This window comes from Seriola aureovittata, chromosome 12, assembly GCF_021018895.1.
Source record: "Seriola aureovittata isolate HTS-2021-v1 ecotype China chromosome 12, ASM2101889v1, whole genome shotgun sequence".
NCBI classification, from domain to species: Eukaryota; Metazoa; Chordata; class Actinopteri; order Carangiformes; family Carangidae; genus Seriola; species Seriola aureovittata.
Window position 1 is genome coordinate 14,888,495 of NC_079375.1, and position 25,997 is coordinate 14,914,491.

General features: G+C 39.4%; 3 protein-coding genes across 3 annotated transcripts; all 3 read left to right on the top strand.

The window, feature by feature from the left end:
- Positions 1 to 3,166: 3,166 nt before the first annotated feature.
- espnlb (espin like b) lies at positions 3,167 to 9,065 on the top strand. Its single transcript, XM_056391140.1, has 4 exons — positions 3,167 to 3,254; positions 4,124 to 4,242; positions 5,635 to 5,814; positions 7,356 to 9,065. The coding sequence occupies exons 1-4, from the start codon at positions 3,167 to 3,169 to the stop codon at positions 8,988 to 8,990; spliced, it is 2,022 nt and encodes a 673-aa protein (XP_056247115.1). The 3' UTR covers positions 8,991 to 9,065.
- A 1,768-nt stretch (positions 9,066 to 10,833) lies between these two features.
- Positions 10,834 to 17,804, top strand: rab6bb (RAB6B, member RAS oncogene family b). Its single transcript, XM_056392570.1, has 8 exons — positions 10,834 to 11,021; positions 13,338 to 13,396; positions 14,067 to 14,120; positions 14,599 to 14,704; positions 14,813 to 14,924; positions 15,098 to 15,191; positions 15,994 to 16,060; positions 16,769 to 17,804. Exons 1-8 carry the CDS (start codon positions 10,952 to 10,954, stop codon positions 16,831 to 16,833), a joined length of 627 nt encoding a protein of 208 aa, XP_056248545.1. The 5' UTR covers positions 10,834 to 10,951; the 3' UTR covers positions 16,834 to 17,804.
- Positions 17,805 to 19,766: 1,962 nt separating this feature from the next.
- Positions 19,767 to 24,540, top strand: aire (autoimmune regulator). The gene is made up of 13 exons (XM_056392192.1): positions 19,767 to 19,913; positions 20,190 to 20,364; positions 20,760 to 20,906; positions 21,151 to 21,216; positions 21,294 to 21,422; positions 21,579 to 21,712; positions 21,873 to 21,994; positions 22,152 to 22,221; positions 22,583 to 22,720; positions 22,855 to 22,976; positions 23,627 to 23,705; positions 23,841 to 23,939; positions 24,328 to 24,540. Exons 1-13 carry the CDS (start codon positions 19,767 to 19,769, stop codon positions 24,409 to 24,411), a joined length of 1,512 nt encoding a protein of 503 aa, XP_056248167.1. The 3' UTR covers positions 24,412 to 24,540.
- Positions 24,541 to 25,997: the final 1,457 nt, after the last annotated feature.

Here is a 25,997-nt window from a genome sequence, read left to right on the forward strand (position 1 = left end):
GTCATCACAATTTCAGTCATCTTTTAGATTTGACTTGCAATGATTTTGTCCCAATGACTCATCAAACAGCAGATATACTGACCTGAACATGTACAAGAAATAAAGGTATAACATAGATTTAGAAAATAACAATAACAACTGAAGAATTCTATTTTCCAAAATAACGTGTCTCTGGAAAGGTGGATGTAAGTGGAGTTCCTCAGGGATTGATTTCTGGTCTTCTCTTGTTCATCCATCCAGAGACTAAATGTTAACATGACATCATAATCACCAATCAGTAGGACATCAGTCACCAATTCAGTAAACGACTAATGTCCTTTTTTCTGCAACTCAGTAACAACAAAGCAGATTGTTGTCTGTGCTAAATCTCAAAGGCAGGTAAAATGGTTTCATTTCTGCTGTTGATCTCTGCAAAGTACCACACAGGTCAGGAAACTGTACACTTAATTCTCATTTAAAAAAAAAAAAAAAATTACAGATGAAACATGAAGATGAAAAATAAACAATCCTACTCCTCGAATACGTTTTCTAGTATATATACAATTTATCTGGTTGTATGCAAACTGATAATGTGTTTTGAATGTCCAACCAAAAGAGTGTTGATCAAGAAATATGTAGTTCCACATTTTAGACTGTTTCTTGATATACCACTATCGTATTTGTAAACCTCGTCTCTATTATATAATAGATTCTATACATTATTTAGTAACCTCAAATTTTTAGTCAATGTGATATCAATGATATCTTGACTGTCATTCTCACTTTCTGATTTATCCACAACTACCTTCAACAGCTTTTTGTCACTTGAAAAATATTGATCAAGTAAACGTGTTTGTTACAGATGGAGGCTGAAAAACCTGCTAATGTATTTTTCTTGTGTTGGATTGCGGCACATTATATTTCCTGACTGACACATGCTATAATGTTCACTGTAAATAAAATTGGTCTTGCTCTGTCCAAACTCAAACCCATCAAGACTGTTTTTGCTGACAGTGCATCCTAAGAAATGGATAACATAACATAATGGTGTTTTCATGTCTGTATGTCTGTTGTGTTACAGTTTGTACCTTTGCTCAGAGGGAGCACATGTACATGTACATGTACATGTGTGTGTGTGTGTGTGTGTGTGTGTGTGTGTGTGTGTGTGTGTGAGAGAGAGAGAGAGATTGTTCTGCTGCGTTTGTGAAGCCTTCCATTATTGATTATGTACTCACCATGTGCTCTGCTGCAGCAGGGCCAGTCTGACTAATCCCCTAATAACAGAGGCAGAAATACTGGGCTTGACACAAAGGCCCTGGACTGAGTGAGGGGCAGCTACCTCCCATCAGGCACTGAGGTTACAGCAGACCATTGATGGACAATAAGTTTGGTAAGATACAGTAGGTCTTGTCTATGTAATGAATGCTGAATATTTAACCATGTGTTGTGTTTCTGTTTCCATATCTCTGTCTACACATGCTCACTGTGCATGTACTGTAGGTGCTCAGCTGTGCAGCCAGCACACACTTGCAATAAAGGTTGAAGACAGCAGCTGGTTTTTGAAGTGTTCACTGAAAGCTGTTGTGAAAAAGCTGAGACTGTAAAAACAGAATTAGCCAGTCTGTGATAGTCATTGCAAATCAGAAAAGGATAAAAAAAAGAAAAAGAAAATGAAACCATACATTTTGTAAAAAAATCAACTAATACAGAAACAAGAGAACTGATTCACAAAAATACAAGATTGTCAAAGTAGTCACATATATTCATTATACACTCATGCCTGGAAAAACATTCAGTCTCCCAAGTAACTGTCATCTGTCCTAAGTGTGAACACACTAATACACACACCTGAGCATGTTGAGGGAGTGTACGTGCACACACACACACACACACACACACACACACACACACAAACAAGCAAACATGCAAACACGCAGACACACACCTGTCCCTTACAGTATGTTGTGTCCTACATACATTCACAGTGCTATCGTTCTATACTTCCAGGTGCAGGTCACCCTATCCCACCTGTTTAATTATGCACACTAAGAAGGCCCCCCATCTGAGGTTTGGGTCCAGGTGATGCTGCTCCTTGGTCTTACTGTTTATTGGCTGCTCCAGAGTGAAGAGGCAGACAACAGCTTCTGGATTTCCTTTCCTTATTATTTACCTTTTTCTATCAATATTGTTTGTTTTTTTTAATTATTTTTTCATCAAGGATTGTTTTCTGTCACACTGTTGGTTCGAAACTGTACTGTAAGTACTGTATGCATTTAGGTTATGATTGTGAATGATTATTGAGCTCTCTCTGAGCACAGAAACCTTTCTTTTCATAACAACTATTTTTTTTAAATAAAAATACATCTGATTATGTAATTTGTATTTTGGACTGGTGACATTTTAATTTAACAGTTAGTATCTCAGAAAGGTCTCATTGAGATAAAATAAAAAGGTAGCAATGAGTTACTGAGAAACAACTTACAAACCATTGCCAGTAATAGGTGGAATTGAAAACATTAGTTTAGTAAGTGCACTAAACACAACGCATTAAGCATGACGTGAAATATGTTGCAAGCTTTTGTAAAGGCACTAAATACAATAAACCTTTAGAATGATGGTAAGGTATGTTGTACATAATGCATTTACAAACCAATCACTAAGGTGATATCTTACTTTTTACTATTATTATTATTAGTATTTAATGTGAAAAAACACTGTAATTGTCTGTGTAGTATTTAGGCTATTGAAGGGCACGGAGCTTGTGAAAAAATCCCGTGAATCAGGAAGGTTACCTGAAGCAGGATATCATGTCTCTCCAAACTCTACCACACTTTCTCCTGCTCTCTGTGTGGCCTACGCTACATTCACTGACCGGGGTCTTGTTTCACCACGTCTTGTTTTTGTCCCAAGTACTACGAGCTGTGGCCTCTGTTGTATACATTAACCTTGTGTGTGTGTGTCTGTGTGCACGTGGCGTGTATATGTGTGTGTGTGCCATTAGGGGGTCTAAATCTCTTATAACATTACTTTTGCTGCTGTGTCACATTTCTCCTCCCATGGGGTCTTCTTTTGCTTGTTTTATCTGGTTTCTGTTGATGTCACTGTCTGTTGTTGTCGTTTATGTGATTTTCAGAAAGAGGAGCTCCAGCTGCTTTAAAACACCAGAGTGCGAATGAGCAGAGTCAACATGGAGAGCAGCAAGGTGACCAATCATCAGTGGAGGGGATCGTATTACAGGCAGGGACAATTTAAGAGACAGAGAAAGGATGAGAAAGGTTTGACTCCCTATGTTTAGAAACAAATCAGTTTAAATTATATTGAGGGAAATGAATGTTGAGGGAAATTGGTTTATCTTAGAACAGAAGAATAAACCTTTTTCACAACAGACACTTTGATCTGTCGAACACATATGTAACTAATGACATGACTAATTACTGTATTTCATTGTAATAATTACTGAAAAGAGCCATCATTGATATTACCAGTTACATCTTTGCTTTTCCTTCTATGATAGGTCAAAATGCCTGTTGTGAAAAAGGCCTAAGGGGTTCAAAAGAAGAACATGAACAGCTGATTTTCATCAGAAATAACAGCACAGATTAATATATAAGATGTTTACTAATCTGAACACTTAACACAAACTACATATTTTCTCTAAGTGTGACTCACCCCTGCTGTGTGTGTGTGTGTGTGTGTATGTGTGTGTGTGTGTGTGTGTGTCCAGCAGCCAGTGAAGGAGGTGCTCCCCCTGCCTCGCCACCATGTGGGCTCCTCCTCTCTGACCCCTGCTGCCATTTCAACAAAGCACACCACAGGCTCCATCCAGCATGTACAGGTGGCCTCCTCAGGTGATTAACATACACACCACACACTGTATGAATGTGATAAGAATTATTACATAGGCAACTAATATTTACTGCTGTCATCCATCTAACTGTTCATTTATTTATTCATTAGATCATTATATATAAATGTCTGTATGCGTGTGTATATATATGTATATATAGTACATGTTGTCTGTCATCATATCTGTATAAAATGTATTTAACGCATAACTGATGTCTTTTGTTTAAAGGTAAAAGAAATATTGACAGATTTTAAAGCTGAATCATTGACCTTTGACCTTTGTTATTATTGTTTACAGTGGTGACATCATTCAACCATCTGAAGCCTCCAGAGAGGGATCTCACCCTGATGTCTCAGATGAAGTCTATCAAGTCTCTGAGGCACGCCGGCTTTACTGCAGTCTTCACTGGACAAACGGTGAGGCACGTCTTTCAAGACAAACATGAAGTGGCCTCCAGGGTGGATGGGAAATTGTAACACACAGACAAAAGTGTACTGTAAATGCAAATACTGCATAGACCTTCTCATGTTGAGCCTCTGCACCCATGCAGGTGTTTTCACTTGTTCACTAAAACCATGTGCCGTAGTTACTGTTGCCAGTCCATGTGTATTTTCATTCAAGCACTGGATGCAGTGTACGATGCTAACTTTGATTTTGTCTGCAGGTTTTTTAAGCTGCATAGAAGCTAATTAACTAGCTAGCCAATGCTAACTGTGAGATGGTTGAAAACTGGCTCCAGCTGAGGTTTCAATGTTTCCAGCTGACTGTTCTCAAAACAAGAACCCTTATATGCACATGATGGCATACATGTATACATGATATAAAAAAGACTGAGGCTAAAGGTAGCTACATTTCCCAGGCGAAAACTGATGCATTGTTCTTGTATTTCAGAGGAACCCTGGTTTCGTAGAATAGTATCATGAGTTAAAATGTTATTTGTTCTAACAATCCTGCCTATTGAAACAAACATTCTTAGACTCACAACACAGTGGTTGAATTCATGCCTGAATGTTTGCATTTTCAAAAGTTATGTGCAATAGAGAGTCTTTGTTTGTTAATGAAAACTCTGATACTCTGATCTTTTATTTTTATTTATTTATTTATTTTGCATCACCCGTAACCCCACAAATTTAGATATTTATTACATATGCTCATTGGCTTTGAATTTAGGTGGTAATCTAGCTAGCCGGCCATGCATTGCAATGTTTGCATCTTATGTTAGAGGTTTTCAAATAACAAGTATAAAAAGCACATGTACGTATATATAATAAATGAATTGATGCTGAAGCCCATTTAGCTGGTCCTGCTGGCTCACAGTAATGCTGTCAGGACTTTCTGGGACACTTGAATAGAGCTGAGTCATCTTTATGGTATTAGTAACACCTGTGATTTTTCTGCTATGACAAGTCAAAATGTCTGCTGTATAAAAGGCCTGTTAGGCCTCGGCTTGTGCACACCCACACAGTCCATTAGGCAAAATAAGTGACGCATGTGTAGGCGGATCATAGAAATTGAGGGCCTTCAAATTGTTTGTGTGTGTGTATATATATATATGTATATATGTATATACTGCATATTGTTATTTTGTTGCCTTTTAGCCTTCTGGTGTTTGCTATTTTGATACTTGCATTGAGATGTAAAGATGTGAGATGTAAAAATATGTAAAAAAGAAAAAAAGCAGAAATAGACTTGTGAGATTTTTATGATGGAGATGTTATACTTTCAAATGTGGCTCCTGCTGCAGAGAAAAGCACAGCACTAATATTGACTGTCACTGACTGTCTTATGCTGTTGAACCCTCCTGACAGAGGCTTGACAGTGAGGAGTTTTTAGAGGAGGTACCAATTGTCGACGTGATCCTGGCCGACATCGACTCCCTGGTGCCCACTCACGATGAAGCCGGCCACCCCATAGCAGAGTGGAAACGACAGGTGATGGTGCGGCAGCTGCAGGTCAGGCTGCAGGATGAGGAGGAACAGAGGAGACAGGTACTCTTCATCTGTACATTTGTATGCATGAGCACAGCTTTGTGTACACAGATTTGTCAGGATTAGCAGAAGTAGGGACTGGCTAAATTGAATAGGATGGAGCCATAGCTCCAGGGGGGGAGGGGGCTTGCATGACCAAGGGGAAAAAGTGGAGTGTTTCTAATATAGTAGATCTGATTCTTGATAGGAATGATATATCAAACAAAAATACTCTTTCAAGATTATCAAGGTAATTAATTCACAGAGCAAAATGACCCACACAGAACGAGATGCACAGACTTTCAACAAGGAAGAAAAAAGAGGCAACTGCTATAGAGCAGAAATGTCAAATCCAAAGTACAAAGAAGCCACAAAAGACACAACACCTCGAGCCTTGTTTATTTTGTGTGTAAAAACTCTGAAAGTTTGGGCAAACTTTAACTGGCATTTTTCATTTTCACACTGAAACCTAATAAGAAAGATTCACGAGAAGAGAAATTCGTGCCGTATTACTATTTTCCCCAGAAGGTTAATTATTTTATTTTTCAGCCAAAACACAAAATACTGATATTATGAAGGAGAACAAATTCTTCATTTCACTATCTATACTGAATATATTTAGTTACTTTTAACAAAAGGATGATTTTTTGTGGATGGTTTTGGTAAAGGGATAGTTTGTTTATTGTGTAACTGAAATACACTTATTTACTTTTCTTACCAAGAGTAAGATGAGAAGATTGACACCACTCTCATGTCTGTCCAATCAATTTGAAGCTACAGCCAGCTTAGCATAAAGACTGTGAACATGGGGAAACAGTTAGCTTGACTCTGTCGAATGGTAACAAAATCCGCTTTACAGCACTTCTTAAGAGTCTTATTTAATATGTACAAAAACCAAAGTGTAAAAACAACATCATTGGAAGGTTACGAACTGGACTATTAATTGGCTGGGAACAGTAATTTCCAACCTCACAATTATGACACAGCTTCTATAATCCCCAGGCCAACAAGTAGTCCAGCATCTACCACACAGTAACACTGGAACATGTATTGTCATCTAACTCTACACGGACAGCTGCAGACACCACGGACGCGTAGTTGTTCTCATTTACATTCAGCTTGGAGGATGCGTTCTATGTAGTCCCTGCATGCACATTACAAATCAAATCAAAATTGCGACATCCATGCAAGAAGAGGAAGAGCTGCTCTGCTGTACTTTTAAAGATGAATTGTAGAGATAGAGGTAGTGGTGGTCCTCCTCACACAGTCTCTCTTCAGACCCAGTGTCCATGTTTGTTTTCCAGCTCCTGCACAGTTGGTATCCTTGTAGTGTAGTAGGTAAACAAATTGTTGGGTACGCGGATGTCAGTACAGGGCCTCCAGTACACTGTCCGATGAAATTTACGTGATGCGTGCCCCCCATATACAGTATTTGTGGATGCAGAAAGTATAACATTGGCTTAATACATGGAAATAAGTGTATTTCCGTAAATATTGAACTGTTCCTTTAACAAAATCATCTCTCAGGATTGTTTGCTGAAATCTCTTCATTCCGCAAACAGGACATGCCTAATGGCTACACACCAGTGGACGGCTGGAAGTACTCCCAAGCCCACAATGCGGTGTTGGGGCCTTTTGGTGAGCTCCTAACTGAGGACGACTTGGTGTACCTGCAGCAGCAGATCGAGACTGTTTCACTGCAGAAACGCTGCCAGGCCTATGAGCTGGAGCTGACCAGGCTGACTGAGGAGCTGAGGGCCATTCTACCTGATCCCATTGTCAATATCTCCCTCAACAAAGAGGTCCTACAGCAGATGGACGCAGAGGGGAAAATGCAGCTGACTTTGCCAGTGTGGTGCAGTCGTGTTTCAGAGATTGTCAAGAGTATGTCTCTGCTGGTGGCTAATCTGACCCAAACCACAAAAGAAGGGGGTGAAAGGAGGATAGTGGAAGGCATGATGGAAGAACTGAAGGGGTTGCGGGGCATAAAAGATAGTTCAGGAATTCATTTGGGCCAGCAATTTGTGCAACAAGGGACAGTGCCAGCACATGTGGAGACCTCTAGTGGATGTAGGATACCTCACATAGGTATGGCGTCTGCATTTAGCCATCGTTTGGAGACCAACAGCTACAGCAGAGCACAGAGAGAGAGGGTGGAGAGGGAAATCCAACAGTCTGGAGTGTCGGTCAGAAACCTCAGATCCAACTTCGAAGGTCAGATTGGTGGGATATATCCCTTTGCTGGCGTTATGAAGGGAGGCCAGGGGTTGAATAACCAGGAAGTGGTTGGGGCTTCAGGAGGGAACAGCCAGAATGCCAGCACAGGCCTCAGCTGTGACATGAGCCATGGAGATACTCCTAATGAACCTATACCTTTGATGGAGACCACCAGCCTGAGGAAAGAGCGTATAGTGGTGCTGTTCCTGAGCCACTGGAAGAAGTCTGCATACGCTATTTCAGTGAGAGCATTGAGGCAAAAGGAGGGACAGGAGGCAGCATCAGGGAGTGTAACAGCAGCACTGCCCCAACAGAAAATCACTTCCATGTTTCAGTTTTGCCAACAACGAGGCGCTGTGGACAAGATGCTGAACTCCTGGAGGAATAAACTAGAACTCAAAGAGGGGCAAAAGTTCTGTTTGTCCTCCTCTAACCCACAAAATCCACCCTCTCGAGTGACCTACTCTCCAGAGCAATTCCTGCCCGATGTGGACGGTGTTGCAGTGAACCATGACAGCTTGACCCTTGAACTCTTCATGCTTGGATACTTCCACATCTTAGAGCAAGAACTGTCGCCTGAGGAGAGGAAGATGAGGCATCTCCTCTGCTTTGAGGTCTTTGACCACGTTGGCAGCTTCCCCTGGGAGACAGTGCGTGACTTCCACAAGGCCGTTCTCCAGGAAATCCAGGCTGGGAGGCGACAGTGGAGCGATGGCTTCGAGGACATCAAAGTTCACTTCTTTGGGAACTCGAAACCATGCCGCTGTCCATCATCGCCACCATCGCCGTCATCATCATCATCTCTTTTGCCAGATTCCACACTAGTACCCAAAGTTATAGTCCAAACTGCTACTCCAGAGGAATGCAGCAGAGACACGGACTTCTCCTGTTTCAACAATGAAGACATTTGTAAATACATTGATCGCAGCTTTGCTTTCTGGAAAGAAAAGGAGGCAGAACTGTTTGATTTTGAACATTAGTCAACAACATTTTTTCAACAAAAATTATGTTATGTATGTGTGTTCATTTTGGCAAACTAATGGGACCTGAATAAAATGTAAATGTTGAGAATGCAGTATTGATGTACTGTTCTCAATAATATAACTCAAATATTAATTACAGTTAGATCTCAATCACTGACAAACAAAAGCCTCCAACTCATACATCCTATCAAATGAAGCTTATGGTTGCCATTCAAAAGATCCTCAGCCTCAGAGACATCAGGGCCACAGAAAACTGTGTTCGGTTGGTAAGATCTCTGAGGATTCTTGTAATTTGTTAGCACTTCATTGCTACTTAAAAGGGGCACTCCACTGACTCTGCAGCATCACTCAGCACATAAAAACAGTTAACAGTATAATGTCTTCTGTGGCTTTGGAGTTTGTCAAAGGTGAAAAGTAACATCCCTTGAATAATAGCGGGTTGAGCTGTGGCATAAACTTGGGGGCATGGAGGTTGAAAGATGTGGTTGTTTACCAGGCAGGGAAAGTCTGATGAAAAACTCCTTTGAGTTGCATTATGGGAAGAGTAGGATCCAGGGTTTTCTGAACCCATACTAAGGGCTATAATTCTGGATTTCTCTGCCTTTGCTGTATTCGAGGAAGTGCAGAATTAAATTGGGGGAATGCCTTTAAATTCTGACATGTTAACAAAATTAATTTTTGGTGGTTTAAATTTTGTATATTTCCATATTTCAAAGTCCAACCAAGAATGTTAGAGGGGATTCATCTTAAAAGGTGAAGGAGAGATTCCTGCGGATTATATTGGATAATATCAGAGATAGTCACACAACAGAACAAAAGTATGAAAATGCTACATTACAATAAAAAGTGCTGCGTTCAAAATCTTACTTTACTAAAAATACACAGTGTTCTAATCATGTAATTGTTACTGTTACTTCATTTCATCAATGGAATATTGTTACTGATGCATAAACCCGTAGCATTGCAACAATGCAGCTGGCAACTAGGGCTGCAATCAATGACCGCTTTCATTATCGATTAATCTGCAGATTATTTTCTCAATCAATTAATCATCCCTTTCTCCCATTCCCTAAATCACATGGTGCTTTCTTCAAATTGCTTGTTTTGTTCGACCAACAGTCTAAAACCCAAATATATTCAGTTTTCAATCACATATGACAAAGAAAAGCTGCAAATCCACACATTTAAGAAGCTGGAACAATGGGGTGTTTGGGATTTTTGTTTGCAAAATTAATTAAGTGATAATTATCAAAATAGATGCTGATTAATTTTCTGTCATTCGACTAATCTAATTTAAATTCTTGCTAGTATTGCTTATTTTCATCTATTGCAATCAATTATATTTAATAATATGATGTATAGAAACATGGTTAAACTATAGTTGTCAAATAAATATAACTGAATAAAAAGTCCAATATTAATCTCAGATGTGTGGTGAAGAAGTATGAAGTTCATTAACTGGAAATTCTTGCTAGTATTGCTTATTTTCATCTATTGCAATCAATTATATTTAATAATATGATGTATAGAAACATGGTTAAACTATAGTTGTCAAATAAATATAACTGAATAAAAAGTCCAATATTAATCTCAGATGTGTGGTGAAGAAGTATGAAGTTCATTAACTGGAAATAACTTAAGTAAAGTACAAATAACTCAAAATTGTACTCAAGCATAAGAAACGACCAACGTTTTTATTTACCTTAATATGACATCTTATTGGCTTATATCTGATTTATAAAAACCATAGTTTAGTTTCAGGTCCAATAGAAAGGTGAGGGACTGAAATAGGTGAGGTCGCGCAGGCGCACAAGCCCCCTAAATTGACAGGAGGATGCTGAGCTGCATTCCCATCATTCTGTGAGGAGAGGAGGATCCCCCTGCGCACCCACAACGGAGGAGACGCCGAGCGATAAGAACATCTAAAATAATCCAAGTTGAGCTCTTTATCTGCCACCATGTCAGCTGGAGGAGATTTGGGGAACCCCCTGAGGAAATTTAAACTCGTATTTTTGGGAGAGCAGAGCGGTGAGTCACAGCATCGGGAGGTTTGGCGTTATCCTCCCCTTTAATGCCAAACATGCGTAGCTATATGTTGAAGGCCATGTATGTAACCGTGTTGATTTTGAAAGTTTTAGCTGCATCCAGAAAATGTGCTTGGCTGGCTCTGATGTATCTAACGCCCATGTTTCTCCTGGCACAATCTGTGACTGTAGAAAATTTGATTAACCGAGGAAGAAAAAAAAAAAAGAGAAAAGAAAAAAAAACCCCGCATGCATATAAATTGCACCCTTGGATTAAATATAACCTTTGTGATCACTCAAAAATAAACGCTGCTTGTACTGGATATCTTTGAAGGGTATTTAGCTGTCGCAAATTGTCATATTTCGCATCATAGCAGGCGATATGGATTCAGATGTTTTGATGTGCTGCAGTGACCGACAAATATGCACAGTCTGTTTCCACATAGCGGCTTTATTTCACTTACATCGCTCATTCCTAACATTAACAATCCTTTGCTCTATTACATGACGGTGTCTAACATCCTTTTCTTTCAGTCGTGTTTTCTTTTCCTTCTTTTCTTTTCTCTCTCTTTTTTTTTTTTAGAGAAGATAATAAACAGTCCCCATGTGTCAGTTCGGGACACACCCTAGGCTGGCGATGTCGGTAGCATCTCTAAAGCTCGCAGTCTCTGGTTCGGTCCCATAAATAATCAAATAAAAACGGGCTTGACAGAGCCACAACATTATAGTATATATTCAATAATCCATCTATTCGGGGTGTGAATTGCTGTGTAAGTGGTTTGATGCGATGGGCACAAATACAGGAGGTGCTGATCGATAGTGGTTTAGCGCTGTAAAGCAGCCTGAATACGTGTTCAGACATCAGACATCCAGAGTGGCAGCAGAGGAGCTCACATCCCATAAAATACAGCAGCAAAGAGCAGATGCACATAAATGGGCCTAATATGATAGCAGCTTCTCTGGGGTTTGTGTCTCACATTGTGATGATTCAGTGTGTGGACTGTGTGTGTGTGTGTGCGTGTGTGTGTGTGTGTGTGTGTGTGTGTGTGTGTGTGTGTGTGTGCTGCAGGTCTATGTGCTCTGTATGTCGACTAAAAGCCTCCATGTGTGTTTGTGTGGCCTGTACTGCAATGTTACTGTCCATGGTGCTGAATGGAGGCCTGGCGTGGCCACTGCCCATTGCTGGCTTCAAAACTACTGCTGTCTGCATAGAGGACCCTGCATGAGAACCCGGGGCCTGCTGGAAAAGTCCTGTCCTCACGTGTGTGTAGATCTGCTGTAAAATGGTGCTAAAGATGGTGCTGGGTGGGATGTAAATAAAAATGGAGGGCTCACTAGGCTCACCTTGATGCTTGGGGACGTCGCCATCTGCTAAATGTCTCAAATCTTCATGTGTTTTGTATCTGTCTGGTTATGACATGGCCCCTCTGCCTTTCTGGTGATTACATATCATTTGTGGACACAACCTGTTTGTTTAAAAATGGCTGACAAATAGGATTTGTCAGTCTTCCCACATGTGCTTTCAAGATTTAGATAAAATTTCAAGCTCATGTGCTTAGTCACTTCTCAGTATTGACATTGTTGTCACAATAGATTTATTCCATACTGACAGTGAGGAACATTTATGAATCTTTTTTGACAGTGTGAAAAATTCAGTTTAGGGCAGCAACTAACAATTTTTTTTTTTATCATTGATCAATCTGCTGATATGTCTTTTGATTGAATAAAGATTGTTTGGTCTATAGGATGTCTGAAAATAGTGAAGAATGCCTGCTGCAGTTTTCTGAAGCCCAAGGTGAACATCTTCAGATGCCTTGTTTTGTCAGATGAGCAGTCTAAAAACCCAGAGATATTCAGTTTATCCTGAAACATGTGAAATGAAAACATAATCTTTTAAGAAGCTGGAAAAAAGGTGTGTTTGGTATTTTTTGCTTGAAAAAGGACGTCAATGATTAATGATCACAAATGGTTGCAGAATAAGTTCTTCATGCTTTAATGAAGTCAGTGTTTGATAATTTGGTTATTTTCAGATCATATCAACATCTTTTCAACACCATACCCAATATTTCTCTAGATAACAGAAAATGTATCATATTCATTATGATTATTTACTTTAAAATGAAATGTATGTTATTGTCTTAGGGGGGAAGAATCCTCCAAAACATTAGTTATTATTTGATCATATTTGCTCAATCATACCCTTTCAGAAATTAACCCCTGAGCCAGTTTTCACATCATTATGTTGAATCTGCTCAGGAAATGGTTTATTAATGTGTTTACACACTTGACTAAAAATCAACATCTGTGTGCTCTGTTCCAGTGGGGAAAACATCTCTCATCACTAGATTCATGTATGACAGTTTCGACAACACATATCAGGTAAGATTCGAACCAGATCCAGAACTGAACACATCAGGAAACATAAAGACTTATTTAGAAGCATTTCATGCATGTTGTGGTGATTTGTCTACACATTACCTTCAAATGTTAGATTTGACTAAAAGGAACAATAGGACTAATTGCATTGCAGTTCTACAATATAATTATCCCTTTACATTACCATAGTGACTAATTAATAACTGACTAATGTTACAATGACAGCTTTTTTGTGGCCAAAAAGTCCACTTTGTATACAAATTAAATCAGGGTCCATGTAAAATAAGTTTGTATGAATTCTCCTATTTTGTTGTTGGTAATGTTGTCAATGCAATTTTCAAAAGGAAATAGTATTTTAGCAATATTAGTTATAAAAATTAGTTATAAAAATTGAGTACAGATTATTCCCTCCCTTGCCTTTCTCAGAACTAAGGTGGATAAGAGGTCTGAATGATTGAGCCCTGAGGGCATTACAAATGAAATTAGTTTTGCAGCCTGATTCAATTTCAGTGCTTATTGGCTCTTTTTTCTCTTAACAGCTTTTTGTATTTTCCTCTTATTTAACAACATTCACTCTGCTGGGGTCAACAGATGGTGCAGGGAGACGTTTAGCTTTTAAAGTCTTGGTTTTACTAATGATTTTATTTCTTCTGTTGGTCTTTCTCCACCACAGGCGACCATTGGAATTGACTTCCTATCAAAGACGATGTACCTGGAAGACCGAACAGTAGGAAGCCTTGATTGTCATTGGAAATTCACACGTGGATACACACATAAAGATGAATTCATGTATTTGTACTTGTAGGGTTTTAGTCAGTCAACATCCTATGAAAAGTCCCAATTTCCACTCTGTTTTAAATAATCCTTGATTTGTTTTGGTTAATTACTGCTCCCTTCACACACTAACATGATTATCCTAAGGTTATTTCTGGTAGTAATAGCCAGAAATAACCTTAGGTGGTGTTTTGGCTTTTTCTAGCCCTATGAAGTCAAAACCTTTCCTATGGATCATCTACTTTAGCTAGTATTAATGCTGTTTCTTTGTCAGGATATTATGCACTGTCAGCCTGCACATGAGCTGATATGGGCTTATCCCTTTGGAAGTGTACTTACAAGGATTTTACATGTGTATAGTCAATATGTACTATAGTATGATGTTCAAACGGGTGCTGAAGGTGTGTGTTTCTATGTGTGTGCACCTGCAGGTAAGGCTCCAGCTGTGGGATACAGCTGGGCAGGAACGCTTCAGGAGCCTCATCCCGAGCTACATACGAGACTCTACAGTAGCTGTGGTCGTCTATGACATTACAAGTGAGCAGCAACCTGCTAATTTACCCATGTGTATGCATACATTGTACTTTACTGTATGTTTTAAACCATTAGTGAAGCACTATTTGAACCAAAGCCTTGTCTCCACAGATGTGAACTCATTCCAGCAGACCTGCAAATGGATAGATGATGTTAGGACAGAGAGAGGAAGTGATGTCATCATCATGCTAGTTGGCAACAAAACAGATCTGGAAGAGAAGAGGTGAGTATGTTAGTCATGGTTCGTAAAAGACATGCAGCTACATTTAACATAGTCTTTTACACGGAGATATTTTGTTCACTGAGCAGAAAGAATGGTGGTAAAAGAAACATGTCAGAACTGAATAAATTAGCCTTCGACATCAAGATGCTGAGTCTGGCTTGATTCTCCTGCAGGCAAATCACGATCGAGGAAGGAGAGCAGAGAGCCAAAGAGCTGAACGTCATGTTCATCGAGACCAGTGCCAAAACAGGCTGCAATGTCAAACAGGTGACGCCTACAGTTTCACCATATTTCACAGCATTTTGGCCGTCAGCTGCTGTCAGATTCTCTGACATCTCTGTGTCCCTCTACGGTGATGGAGTCACCGAGGTGGATTAATAAAATGTGTTAACTGTTAATGTATGTGACGGTGTTTGCAAGTGTCATGGATTGTGTGCACATTCAGCCTGTGCACTGAACATTGCCGACACTGCAAAACAGTGCTGGCAGGTAACTAAGTACATTTAATCAAGTACTGTAGTTACTTATACTTAGGTATTTCCATTCCATGCCACTTTTTACTTCTGCTCCACTGCTCGACAGTTCTGAATTAAATATTGTACTTCTATATTAAGAAGTATTAAGGTAATATTGTACCTCTACTACATTTTTCTGACAGCTAGTTATTTTACAAACAAGATTTTACATAGAAAACATAAGATACACTCTTAAAATAAGATGCATTGTTATAGAGTATGCAAAATAATTAAAATGAGCTCAACCTCGACTAACTACAACAATAAAATGCTGTTTACACATTATTGCACCGGCAATAATAATCTAATAATTGCACATATTGTAGTGTAACACTCATCACCCATCAACCCAAAATGAGTTACTACATATATACAAAAACATCCAAAATATGGCTGTGGTCTACACAGGTCATATACATATTTAAACTTCCTACTCTTGCTGTCCTCTTGTGCTTTCTCTCTTTTTCTCCTCTCTCTACATCTTCTTCTCTCCTTGACTCTACCTCTCCCTCCTCTCCTCTGCTCTCTGCACTCCTTCTCTTCCCTCCTACTAGCTCTTCCGTCGGGTTGCAGCGGCCCTACCTGGAATGGAAAGCTTGGACGACGCAAATCCTGAGGGCAGTATCCTTTACAGACGCTGTGACTCATTGTGCCTGAGAGCCAAACAGCTGAGAAACAGGCAGCTTATTTTTTAATCTCTTAGTGGTTGCTGGCACTATTACAAACAGACCGCCCAGTCATGTCAGACGAGCCATTAAACCTTTTTTGCTTAATAGAGAAGAAATGCACAGCGCCAGGAAGGTAGTGTGGATGCACAGGTATAGCACCACATTGTGGCCGTTTACGAAATGACATATGCTGAGGATGTGTGATGGAGGATGGAGAGGGACTGATTGGAAAGAGACGTATTAATCAATAAATGTAAATGAATTCATGAAAAAATATTAAATGAGACCTCTTTATTATATTCTTCTATCAGTTTTACAATTTAAAAATACATATAAAATTTGTCTTTAGATAACAGCTTCCAAATTACAGTGTAAATATTTGGTGCAGAAAAAAATCAGCTCAGCTCATTATATAGTGTTATTTTGTTTTTGGTTTTACTTGGTGACAAAATGCTACAAATATGTTACACAAGAAAAGTAGCTGATTGAGGCTGTTTATCTGGTCTGACTACAAGGTTAACACCAAGGCTAACCACGTTGGAGTAATGTGTGAATATCAATGTTTTTCCAGTTCTTTTCAATCTGCATGAATGCTTTATTAACCGATAAGATTTTTTTCTTTCCCAGCCACCTAACTTTTCCTTAACCGGATGATTCCCAGTGATTGACATCAAGCTGGACAAACCAGCAGAGCCTACTGTCCCCGAGGGTGGGTGCTCATGTTAATGCAGAGCTGCTATCGGACAGCTCCCTTCACACCATAGGCTTGTTGTGTTGCTTACTACTGGTTAGCTTCCAGTTGACTTCTCTAATTGGATATAGGATCCGGGCCTTGTATCTGATTGGACAAATCAAATGTTATCTCTCAGTCTTGTTCAGTTGTAAAATATTGTATACTTTGTCAATATGTAAGTGACTGGCGGAGAAAAGGGAGGAAAAAAAAATTGAAATGAAAACAAACAAAAACTGTTTTGGAAAAATGAAAAAGGGAGAAAAACGGGACAACCAACGGAATTCTTTTCGCTGTTATGTTTTGTATTTTTTATATATAAAAAGGGAAAGCACCAAAAATGATGCCTAAACATAGAAGGAGAAATAGTGGGGGGGCCGAACACGTCTGAATGTCTGCAGCACGCATGCACGCTGATCTGATCTTTGACCTTTGACCTTTGGCCTGCCCTCCAGGGTCTCTGCACTCTGGAAGGAGGTTGACTATCTTAGAATGTTTTATAGCATCTCTCTATAGCATCTCATGACAAAACGTATCTCATTTGATATTCCCACAAGAGTCAACTTCCAGTAGGTTCACCTAACAGTAGCTGTGAAAATGTGGCACTCTATCTCTCTATGGGTTTAACTTTTATAGAACAAACTGTACTGTGGTTAAAAAAAAAAAGAAGTAATAAAAAGACAACTTACTGTCACAACTCCGCCCTCCCTCCAACTACTCCTCTCCTTTGCCTCCTTTCCTCCCTTTATCCCTCTTCTCCTTCCAGTCTTCCCATCCCTCCATCCCGGTAATACACATATAACGATCCACTGTAATGCACTGCACTGTATATAATAATGTAATATGTATGTTGTGAACGTCCCTCTGTAGAAGTGGTCCTTGTTCACCAGTATGAATAATGTAATAATGTTTAATGATTAATAAATTACAGATTAAAGGGCTTCACTCTCCTAACCATCAACATTTACCTGGTAGCAAAATGGTCTGCTCTATTGAATGTTATCTTGAATTTTATGTCTGGTTTTACTGATTATATGGGATATATTATTTTATCATCAACAGAGTGTAATAGAAGAGGTCAGGTTTTGATAAGATATTACACAATCAGGTTTTTATGTCTTTAACCACATCACTGCTTACATTTTAAATAAGTCATTACTGAAAATCTATGCGCCCCTGTAGACAGCAGTAAAAGATACAGCATGTTTGTAATTTTATTGTTTAAATGATGAATGAATGAAAGTGAAAGGTTACAGTTTTGTCAACCTCTGACTATTTAGTCAGGTCTTTGTTTACACAACACTTTTGTTTCGAGCATTGCCAAATATAACTCACTTTAATAACTTTGAATAATGTTACACACGTAACTTTAGTAAAAGAGAGACACCCCTAGAATCCATCCCCTCTTGCTTAACGCTAATTTGAGCTAGCATTTTTATTTTTCGCTAGCTGAGCCACTTTCTTGACATAAAATATCTTTTATCTTTTAGCTGTCTCTACATTACTGTATATTTGGCTGACCCACGCCCACACTTGATGGTTAACATTAGTGTTTAGTTAGTATTTTAACTAACTAGCTAGCTAACTGTTGATTTAACTGACAATTGACATCTAACAAGCTAACAACACTTTACAGCATAACAACTAAAGAAATATTAAACATTTTGGGAAGTAGCTACACTGTTTGCTATTATGCCAAGTGTTAGATGAGAAGATCAAAACCACTCTCAGATCTGTCTGTTTAATGAAGCTGCAGCCAGGAGATGGTTAGCTTAGCTTAGCTTAGCATAAAGACTAAAAACTGGGAAACAAACAACTTGCATCAGTCCAAAGGCTATATTAAATGAAAAGATATGAGAGTAGTATCTCATCTCTCTCTCGCCAAGAAGGAAAAAAAGAGTACTTAACAAATTGTGAAACTGTTAATTAATGTGAGAAGTTTAACTAATTGCCTAGCCAACAGTTAGCCTGAACTGATATTTAACTGATGTCTGACGCATTAGAGTCATATACACATTTTACAGTAGGCTACATGCTCATCCTAGACAAAATACAAATTTTCATATCTTGTAGAAGGCAGCAAATAAACTTAAATAAACGTAAAAGGTCCTATTTTGTTGCAAAAGGCACTTTGGAGGGTAGAACCATGGAGTTTCTTATTGAACCCTTTTTATTACGGAAGTTCTAAGACTGTACTTTATTCAGTGAGGAAACAATAACAGCAGCTGAGGAAATTGTGTTGAGAGCATAGCAATCAACCAGTTGTACAATCAATCTGTCAATCATTGAATTGTTTAGAGCGTTCATTTTCTCCTCCCTATTGCAAACTCATAATTATCACACTAATCATGAACTCCATGCAGTGAGTCAGTGTCTGAAAATCTGATGGTTAAGGGGAAGTTGAGGTGGAAAGAACCTTTTAAGAAGAAAACTGTCACTGTGACGTGTCAGGTCGCTTACATTCATCCTGATGAAAGAGGACAGGTATTCCCCTGGACTGACAGCACGTCATTTGATCCCCTGAGGGTTCAACAGGCAGTTAGTGTTGTTAGTGGACGGATGAAGTCCACAGAGACAAGAGGTTGAGGGGATGGTCTTCCTAGGGTTTCCCCAAGGGTGAAACCTTCAATGTAGAGTTTGTGAAAGTCTCAGCCAGGCAATAAACAGCACTATATTATACTGGTAGCGTGATTTTTAAGAATATGAATGTGTCAGTATGCATGGATTAAAAGTAGAAATGCAGGATTACATAAAAAAAAAAGAAGTGAACACAGGAATTCAGCATATTCCACATACTCAGTCAGCATGAAACAATGCATCTGTACAATATTTGCTTCCCTGAGTAGGACACACCTCTTACATCCAAACTATCACTTGTATGATCTCCGGTCCGGGTCACATTGGATCTCATTTACACACAAAGTGGATCATGTCCAGAGTGGAGGCTTTTAGGGACACAAACCTTCGCTCCCTATTGAGGGAGTTGCGCACAGACATAGCTATGGCTGTAGATGACCCTTTCCCTCTTGTCTTTGGTTTGGTGGACAAAAACATCATCACTGACCAACTGCTGAAGGTAAGGCACAGAAAATTACAAAACAATTACATGTGCATCCATTATACATTGGAGATAATGAGAAAATTTATTGGTACATATGAGTTACATTTTTTAATGAAGAAAATGATGTTTGAAAAGTATTGCCATTGAAATATCCTAGACAGACTATGTTACTCATCTACTTACAAGCCTGGGATGTCAATCGAGATGATGACCTGTATTTTTTTTTTAGAAATATATCATTATACTTAGCCTGCAAAGCTCATACAGTTGTATCTCTGTGTGGATCTGTAGGACACTCTAGAGAAGGAGAGTAGAGAAGGGATCCACAAGGCCATGTACTCACTCTTGTCCTGGGTCCTGGAGCAGAGCAGATCCACCATCCAGGCCTTCTGGAGCAACATGAACAAAGACTACAACCTGGACAGCTACCCCAAGCTGCAGACACTGCTCACTAACCTGCACTCAAGTATGTGATGTTCAGGTGCTATGATCCACAGCTCAATAATGACAATACTTAGCATAAAGATTCTTTTATTTCTCCGTGTTAGTAATTTCATATTGGACTACTACTCAAAGCTATTAAGGTCAGAACAGAGGAACCAAGTGCTATTCATTGTATCATTCTTCAGTATTACATTTCTTTATTTATATTTTTAGTTGATCAAGTCGATCATGGACAAACCTGCTACTCATGTCAAGTAAAACTCATTATGCCTGAAACAGGTTCTCGTATTTTTAAGTCTTTAAACCCTGAAGGTTGTTAAGGTAGATAGTTTTGTACTGTTCTGCCAATCATTTCAAATGATTTACATCCCTAAATTTAGTCTTTAATCTCCAATATCATGTGATTCTTTCTTACAGGACAGGATGCTGCAGGTTCCAGAAGTGAGAAGAAATCTTCTGGTGGTGACAAAACACCACACATGAAGAAAAGGAGCCACGAGGACAGAGACACCAACTCCCGCAATCAGCATTCACAGTATCATGCCAAGACAAGCAACATGTCAGGTTATTTCCCAGAATACACCTGTCCTGACTCTGTATGCTAACAATATTACATTGCTCACTGCAGCCCATTGTGTTTCAAGATAAAAAGATGGTAACAATTCAGGATGATTTAGTTTTTTCCTGGTGGCCAGTGAGAGTGAAATTTAACATGAAAAATAATTTCAGTGCAGTGCAACACTTTGAAAAGATTTATGGTTGTGCATTCAGTAAAAATCAATCTTATGTTTTTCTGTATTTGCTCCAGGGAGTAAAGTGAAGTTATACAGAGTGAAGAGTGAAGCTCACGCCCCGCAGCTACCATCTGGAAATGGTGATTACAAAGAAATTGTAATTAATATACAATTCAAACAATTTTTACAGATACGTGTAACCAAAATTCTACTACAGGTGTGCAGGCAGTGTCCTCCTCAGTCCAGAGAGGAGTCACCCTGTCCTCCTCCTCCCCCTGCACTGAGCCCACAATCAGCGATGACGCCAGAGAAAAGATCCACATCAAGCAGCTGTTTGGTTCAGATGGTAAGCCATGGGATGAAAAATTTCTGTATTAAACAGCATCAAATTAACAAAGTAATATGGTGTTTTCCTCTGGTAAAAATTAGGCCTCAAATAGGCCCCTAGTTGTAACTTCTTTGTCTGTATATCAGCACTCAACTCATGGCTGTCATTCAACAGGGACTGCCAGAAAGTGTATTAAAGTTGGTGGGGAGTTTTACTCTTGTGGTCCATTAGAGGAGACAAGTGTGACGTCTCAGTCCAAGGCTGCTGGGAACACATTTCACCACAAGGGGGAGACAACCACAGGCATGGTAGAGCTCCTAGCTCCACTCATTCTTAATGACAGTCACCTGGCTTTCCTCTGATTTTGTGTGTGTGTGTGTTTGCCTTGTAGTATCTTATATGTACTCTCTGTGTGTGTGTGTGTGTGTGTGTGTGTGTGTGTGTGTGTGTGTGTGTGACTGTCTTAAGGTTCACTATAATGATGATGAGTGTGCAGTATGTAAGGACGGAGGGGAGCTGATTTGTTGTGACGGTTGTCCTCAAGCTTTTCATCTGATCTGTCTCGACCCTCCACTTACATCCATACCAAGGTGAAAAATAAATGGTTCAAATCACTTAAATCTACTTATCTGTGTCTCTTCTTTTCAGTACATTATCACATGTCTGTGGTTTCAGGGACGCCTTGTTGCTTCAACCCTTGCCTTGAAACGGAAGGTTTTAATGTCACATTAACTTTTTATTCTGCAGTGGCACTTGGCAGTGTGAACAGTGCTGTGGCAACAGAGTGAAAAGAGAGAAAGCCCAACTACCTTTACAAGTAAGGTCCTGAAAGACAATTATTAGATAAGGAAGTTAACATAGACTGTGCATATTGGAAAAATAGATGCTCTTTTTGTATGATGATGTCTGAAAACCATGATCAAGTATTATTAAGTTATTATGACTATTTTGATTATTGTACTGAGTTACAAAGGTAATGAAATGATACACTCATTGAAAATAAACAACTCAAATTTCCAATAATTTTCATATTTTCAGCATAAACGGTGGCTGACAAAGCTCCCCAATTTTAGTCAGTTTTATTTACAATAAAATTACAAATTTGCTTCAAAGGTCATAAGCCCATGACTTGACAGTCATACTGATACTGATCATAGTAAAAATGTTTTGTATTACAGGCACTCATGGCCACGCCTCAGCAAACAAACACCAACTTCAGTAACTCCATCATGGAGGTGTCTTTCTATTCGCCACTGTCGTCCTCCTCCCTCACAAGTGTCACAGCTTCTATGAATGGGCCCAGTGCCATAAACCAGGTAAAGACCTGATGATGTTCTGCTGATGCTCCTTTTTTTTTTTTGGTTGATAACTCACTTAGAATTTTGTAATTTTGTGTCTGCTACTTGTTAAAATAGTATTATTTCTTTAATGTATTAAATGTGTATCCAAGTGCCCAGGTGGAGATCTGGTCAGTGTGAGAGAGGTGTGCGGTGTTTGTCACCTCGGAGGAGGAGACCTGAATCAATGCCTCCATTGTTTGGCGTGTTTCCACGTACACTGCCTCTTCTCAAAGTAAGACGTCCACTCATCTCTTCTTCTAAAACAGAATTACATCTTGTTGACGCACAATGAAACACTTAGAAGATGACAGAAAATGTCTGTAGCGTGTTTAGTTCCCACGAGCTTGTTGACAAATCCTGATCTCAGTGTCTCTACATTGTGTACATACAACCCTTCCTGTCAATCCTGTAGAGTCCTGTTTGTGTTAGTATTGATGTGCTTATCCTCCCTGCGGCAGGGTATACAGTATAATGTAAACTTTAAATCAGCATCATTGATTTTACATAATGAAACCTGAGTCCACGATGATCCCTTGTAGCACCATTTATTCAGCTGTTTTTATGCCTGTTTTGTATATTGATGAGAAATTATGATTTTTTTCCCGTCTATAATTGAATATGAATCACAAGCCCAAATCTTCTCAGTGCCACATGATCTAAAAAAGTTAAATTATTGGATAGTTTTTTTTTTTTTTTTTTTTAACATGAAGAGCCCATGTAATCAGTTTAAGTTGCCATGTGAAAGGTTCTGAATCTCTTTCTCTGAAATTCTCTTGAGTGTTGGAAATTACATATTAATTGACAGTAACATTATACGCCACTGAGAACAGTCTGACTCACTCACTGTGTGTGTGTGTGTGTGTGTGTGTGTGCCATTGCTAGAGGGAGATCCACCTGCTTGTCCTGCTCCAGGCCCTGGGGCAGCTCTGCAGAGAAAGAGGCTGAATCCAGAGGTTTACAGGTAGGTCTGCACATGTATTACAAGTTTGAATAGTCTGTGTCTGTACAGAGAAAATATGAACCTTCATTATCAGATTATGTCCAGGTGTAATATGTGTAATCTCTCCAATGTTTATGTGTGTGTGTGTGTTTCCAGCTCACCCCAGTGGTTCAAAACACACTCAGTCATGATCAGAGCTCCTCGGCCCCTGAGCCGATCTTCCATAAAGACGAACTGGACTCCATCCTGGGAGATGTGAGTGGGGCTCATGTTACATGTCGATACCACAGATGTAGATGTGATATGAATGTGGTCATGAGTGTGTGACACAAGATAGCTACGCTTCATATCACACAGACAGGGAACATGTTGTCATGATAAAACACAGCCTCGAGGACCAAACCAGAAGTGAAGGGGAGTGATGTGTCATTGCGTTGTTTTGTGATGCCTGAAATATGCGTGTGCAGATGTTTGTGTTCCTCTCTGCTGCACTGAGGTGCGTTCTTATTTTACTTTATGTGTAATAACGTGTATCTCCTAGCCTCTATGTGCTTATTGTTACAAGACAGGGTGGTAAAGATTGGTGCTGTGTGATGTCATAAAAAATGATATCACACATGTTTTTCTGCTCTTTGTCTCTCAGCAGGGCTCCATTGATGGCATCTTGCAGTGGGCTTTCCACAACATGTCTCGGCCTCTTTCAGACTCTCAAGGTTGTTACCAGTGACAGACAGATTATCGGGCCCAACCTTATGCAGGAGCTCTCAAGGTCTGAAGTGCATCGGTGAAATGAACATAGTATCTGATTTAAAATGAAAACTATTATGCTTCTTTCTAATAAATGTACAGCTGTGAAAAAGTGAAAAATTGCTCCTCTTCAAACTACAGTTACGACTCTGTTGGTCGCAGGCAATGGGGAAATCATGCACAAACAAGAAAGATAACAGCAGTCAATATTCAAAGACGCTTTTACTCTTATATATACCATTGTGGTAGACTTACATCATCTTCAAATCAAAACCACTATTTTTGACATAAACCAAGCAGTGTTCATCTTACTGTAAGGCATGGCCAGTGAAACCAGCACTCCAATGCTCAAATAGTATTTAAATGTATTATTTTGTGGAACTTGTACTAAACACAGTTTCATTTAGGAATATCTCTCCAAGTGAGATATAATAAACCAAAGCTCTTACAGCTCCTAAAACTAGATTTTAAGATCAAACCCACTATAAGACATAAAAAAGCTCATATTGAGTGATACAAATTTGCAGTTAATCCAATTGCCGACTGACAGTCAGTGAACCTGGGGTTCTCAGGGCCCCTGAGCATCTGGAGTTGCCTGGTCTGTACCTACTCTATAGTTGAATGTCCTCGCTGAACAGAGGAAAAAGTGGAGCAACTTTAGGTTTGCATTCCATACTGTTTTATAAGACTTTCGCATTTCCTCCCACTCAGTGTCGTATCACACCATGGCTGAGCAGAAGTAATAGTGCAGGACACAGAGTGAGCACTGATGTGCGAGGGAGGGAGGGAGAGTGGGGGTCAGTGGGTCATGGACATCTCTACTCAGGCCAGATTTGCTGTACTGAACTGAAATACATATTAACTTATTTAACCCATTACTGTGATCCTGTATTTAAACAAAAAATTATTTTAATGTTTTAATTTTGTAGTGTACCTTCAGGGAAAACAGTGTTGGAGACTAACCCCATGTCAGGACATAGATTTGCTGCAAACCCCCCGGGACACACTAATGTCAGACAAGAACGGTGTCTCATAACAGCAAATAAATACACATGTACACATGTACAGTAGTTAGAAAAAAGACAATGCAAACTTCCACATGTGTGCACAAGGACAATTTGTCCCTCTGTGCGGACCTGTAGAAGAATTCACATTCACACGTTGCACCAGATGGTTTCAATACAATGAGGTATGCACACTGAGAAATGCCTCCGTTTAACAGGAATTCCTTGAAGACTATCACTTAGATGAGGAATGTTGTTTTTGTCATGGGATTCAAGAGTTTGAGCATGACTGCCAGAGGGATGGAGCTCGGCCAGGCAGCGCACAGATTTTTCTCCCCTCGGTATTTGGTTGCCATGGCTCCCAACTCCTACAGACCCAAAACAGAGGATGAGAAACATGCTTGTTCCAATGTGTGTATCTGTGCATGTGTGTCTCTGTTTATTTATCAGTCCCCTTTCTAAATGGTTTGTGAAACATCCTGCATACTTGAGGGGCCTGTGTCCTTGCAGGGAAAGCAACATCGCTGACAGAGAGACAACAGTTTTCTTTGTATCTTTTCTA

Excerpts from the sequence above, each read along its gene's own strand:
- espnlb (XM_056391140.1), top strand. The coding sequence starts at position 3,167 with ATGGAGAGCAGCAAGGTGACCAATCATCAGTGGAGGGGATCGTATTAC. Across the intron at positions 4,243-5,634 it reads CAGTCTTCACTGGACAAACG|AGGCTTGACAGTGAGGAGTT; the intron begins GTGAGGCACGTC and ends CCCTCCTGACAG. Across the intron at positions 5,815-7,355 it reads AGGAGGAACAGAGGAGACAG|GACATGCCTAATGGCTACAC; the intron begins GTACTCTTCATC and ends TTCCGCAAACAG.
- rab6bb (XM_056392570.1), top strand. The coding sequence starts at position 10,952 with ATGTCAGCTGGAGGAGATTTGGGGAACCCCCTGAGGAAATTTAAACTC. Across the intron at positions 15,192-15,993 it reads CAGGCTGCAATGTCAAACAG|CTCTTCCGTCGGGTTGCAGC; the intron begins GTGACGCCTACA and ends CCCTCCTACTAG. Across the intron at positions 16,061-16,768 it reads CGACGCAAATCCTGAGGGCA|TGATTGACATCAAGCTGGAC; the intron begins GTATCCTTTACA and ends GATGATTCCCAG.
- aire (XM_056392192.1), top strand. The coding sequence starts at position 19,767 with ATGTCCAGAGTGGAGGCTTTTAGGGACACAAACCTTCGCTCCCTATTG. Across the intron at positions 22,721-22,854 it reads GGCCCAGTGCCATAAACCAG|TGCCCAGGTGGAGATCTGGT; the intron begins GTAAAGACCTGA and ends TGTGTATCCAAG. Across the intron at positions 23,940-24,327 it reads TGGACTCCATCCTGGGAGAT|CAGGGCTCCATTGATGGCAT; the intron begins GTGAGTGGGGCT and ends TTTGTCTCTCAG.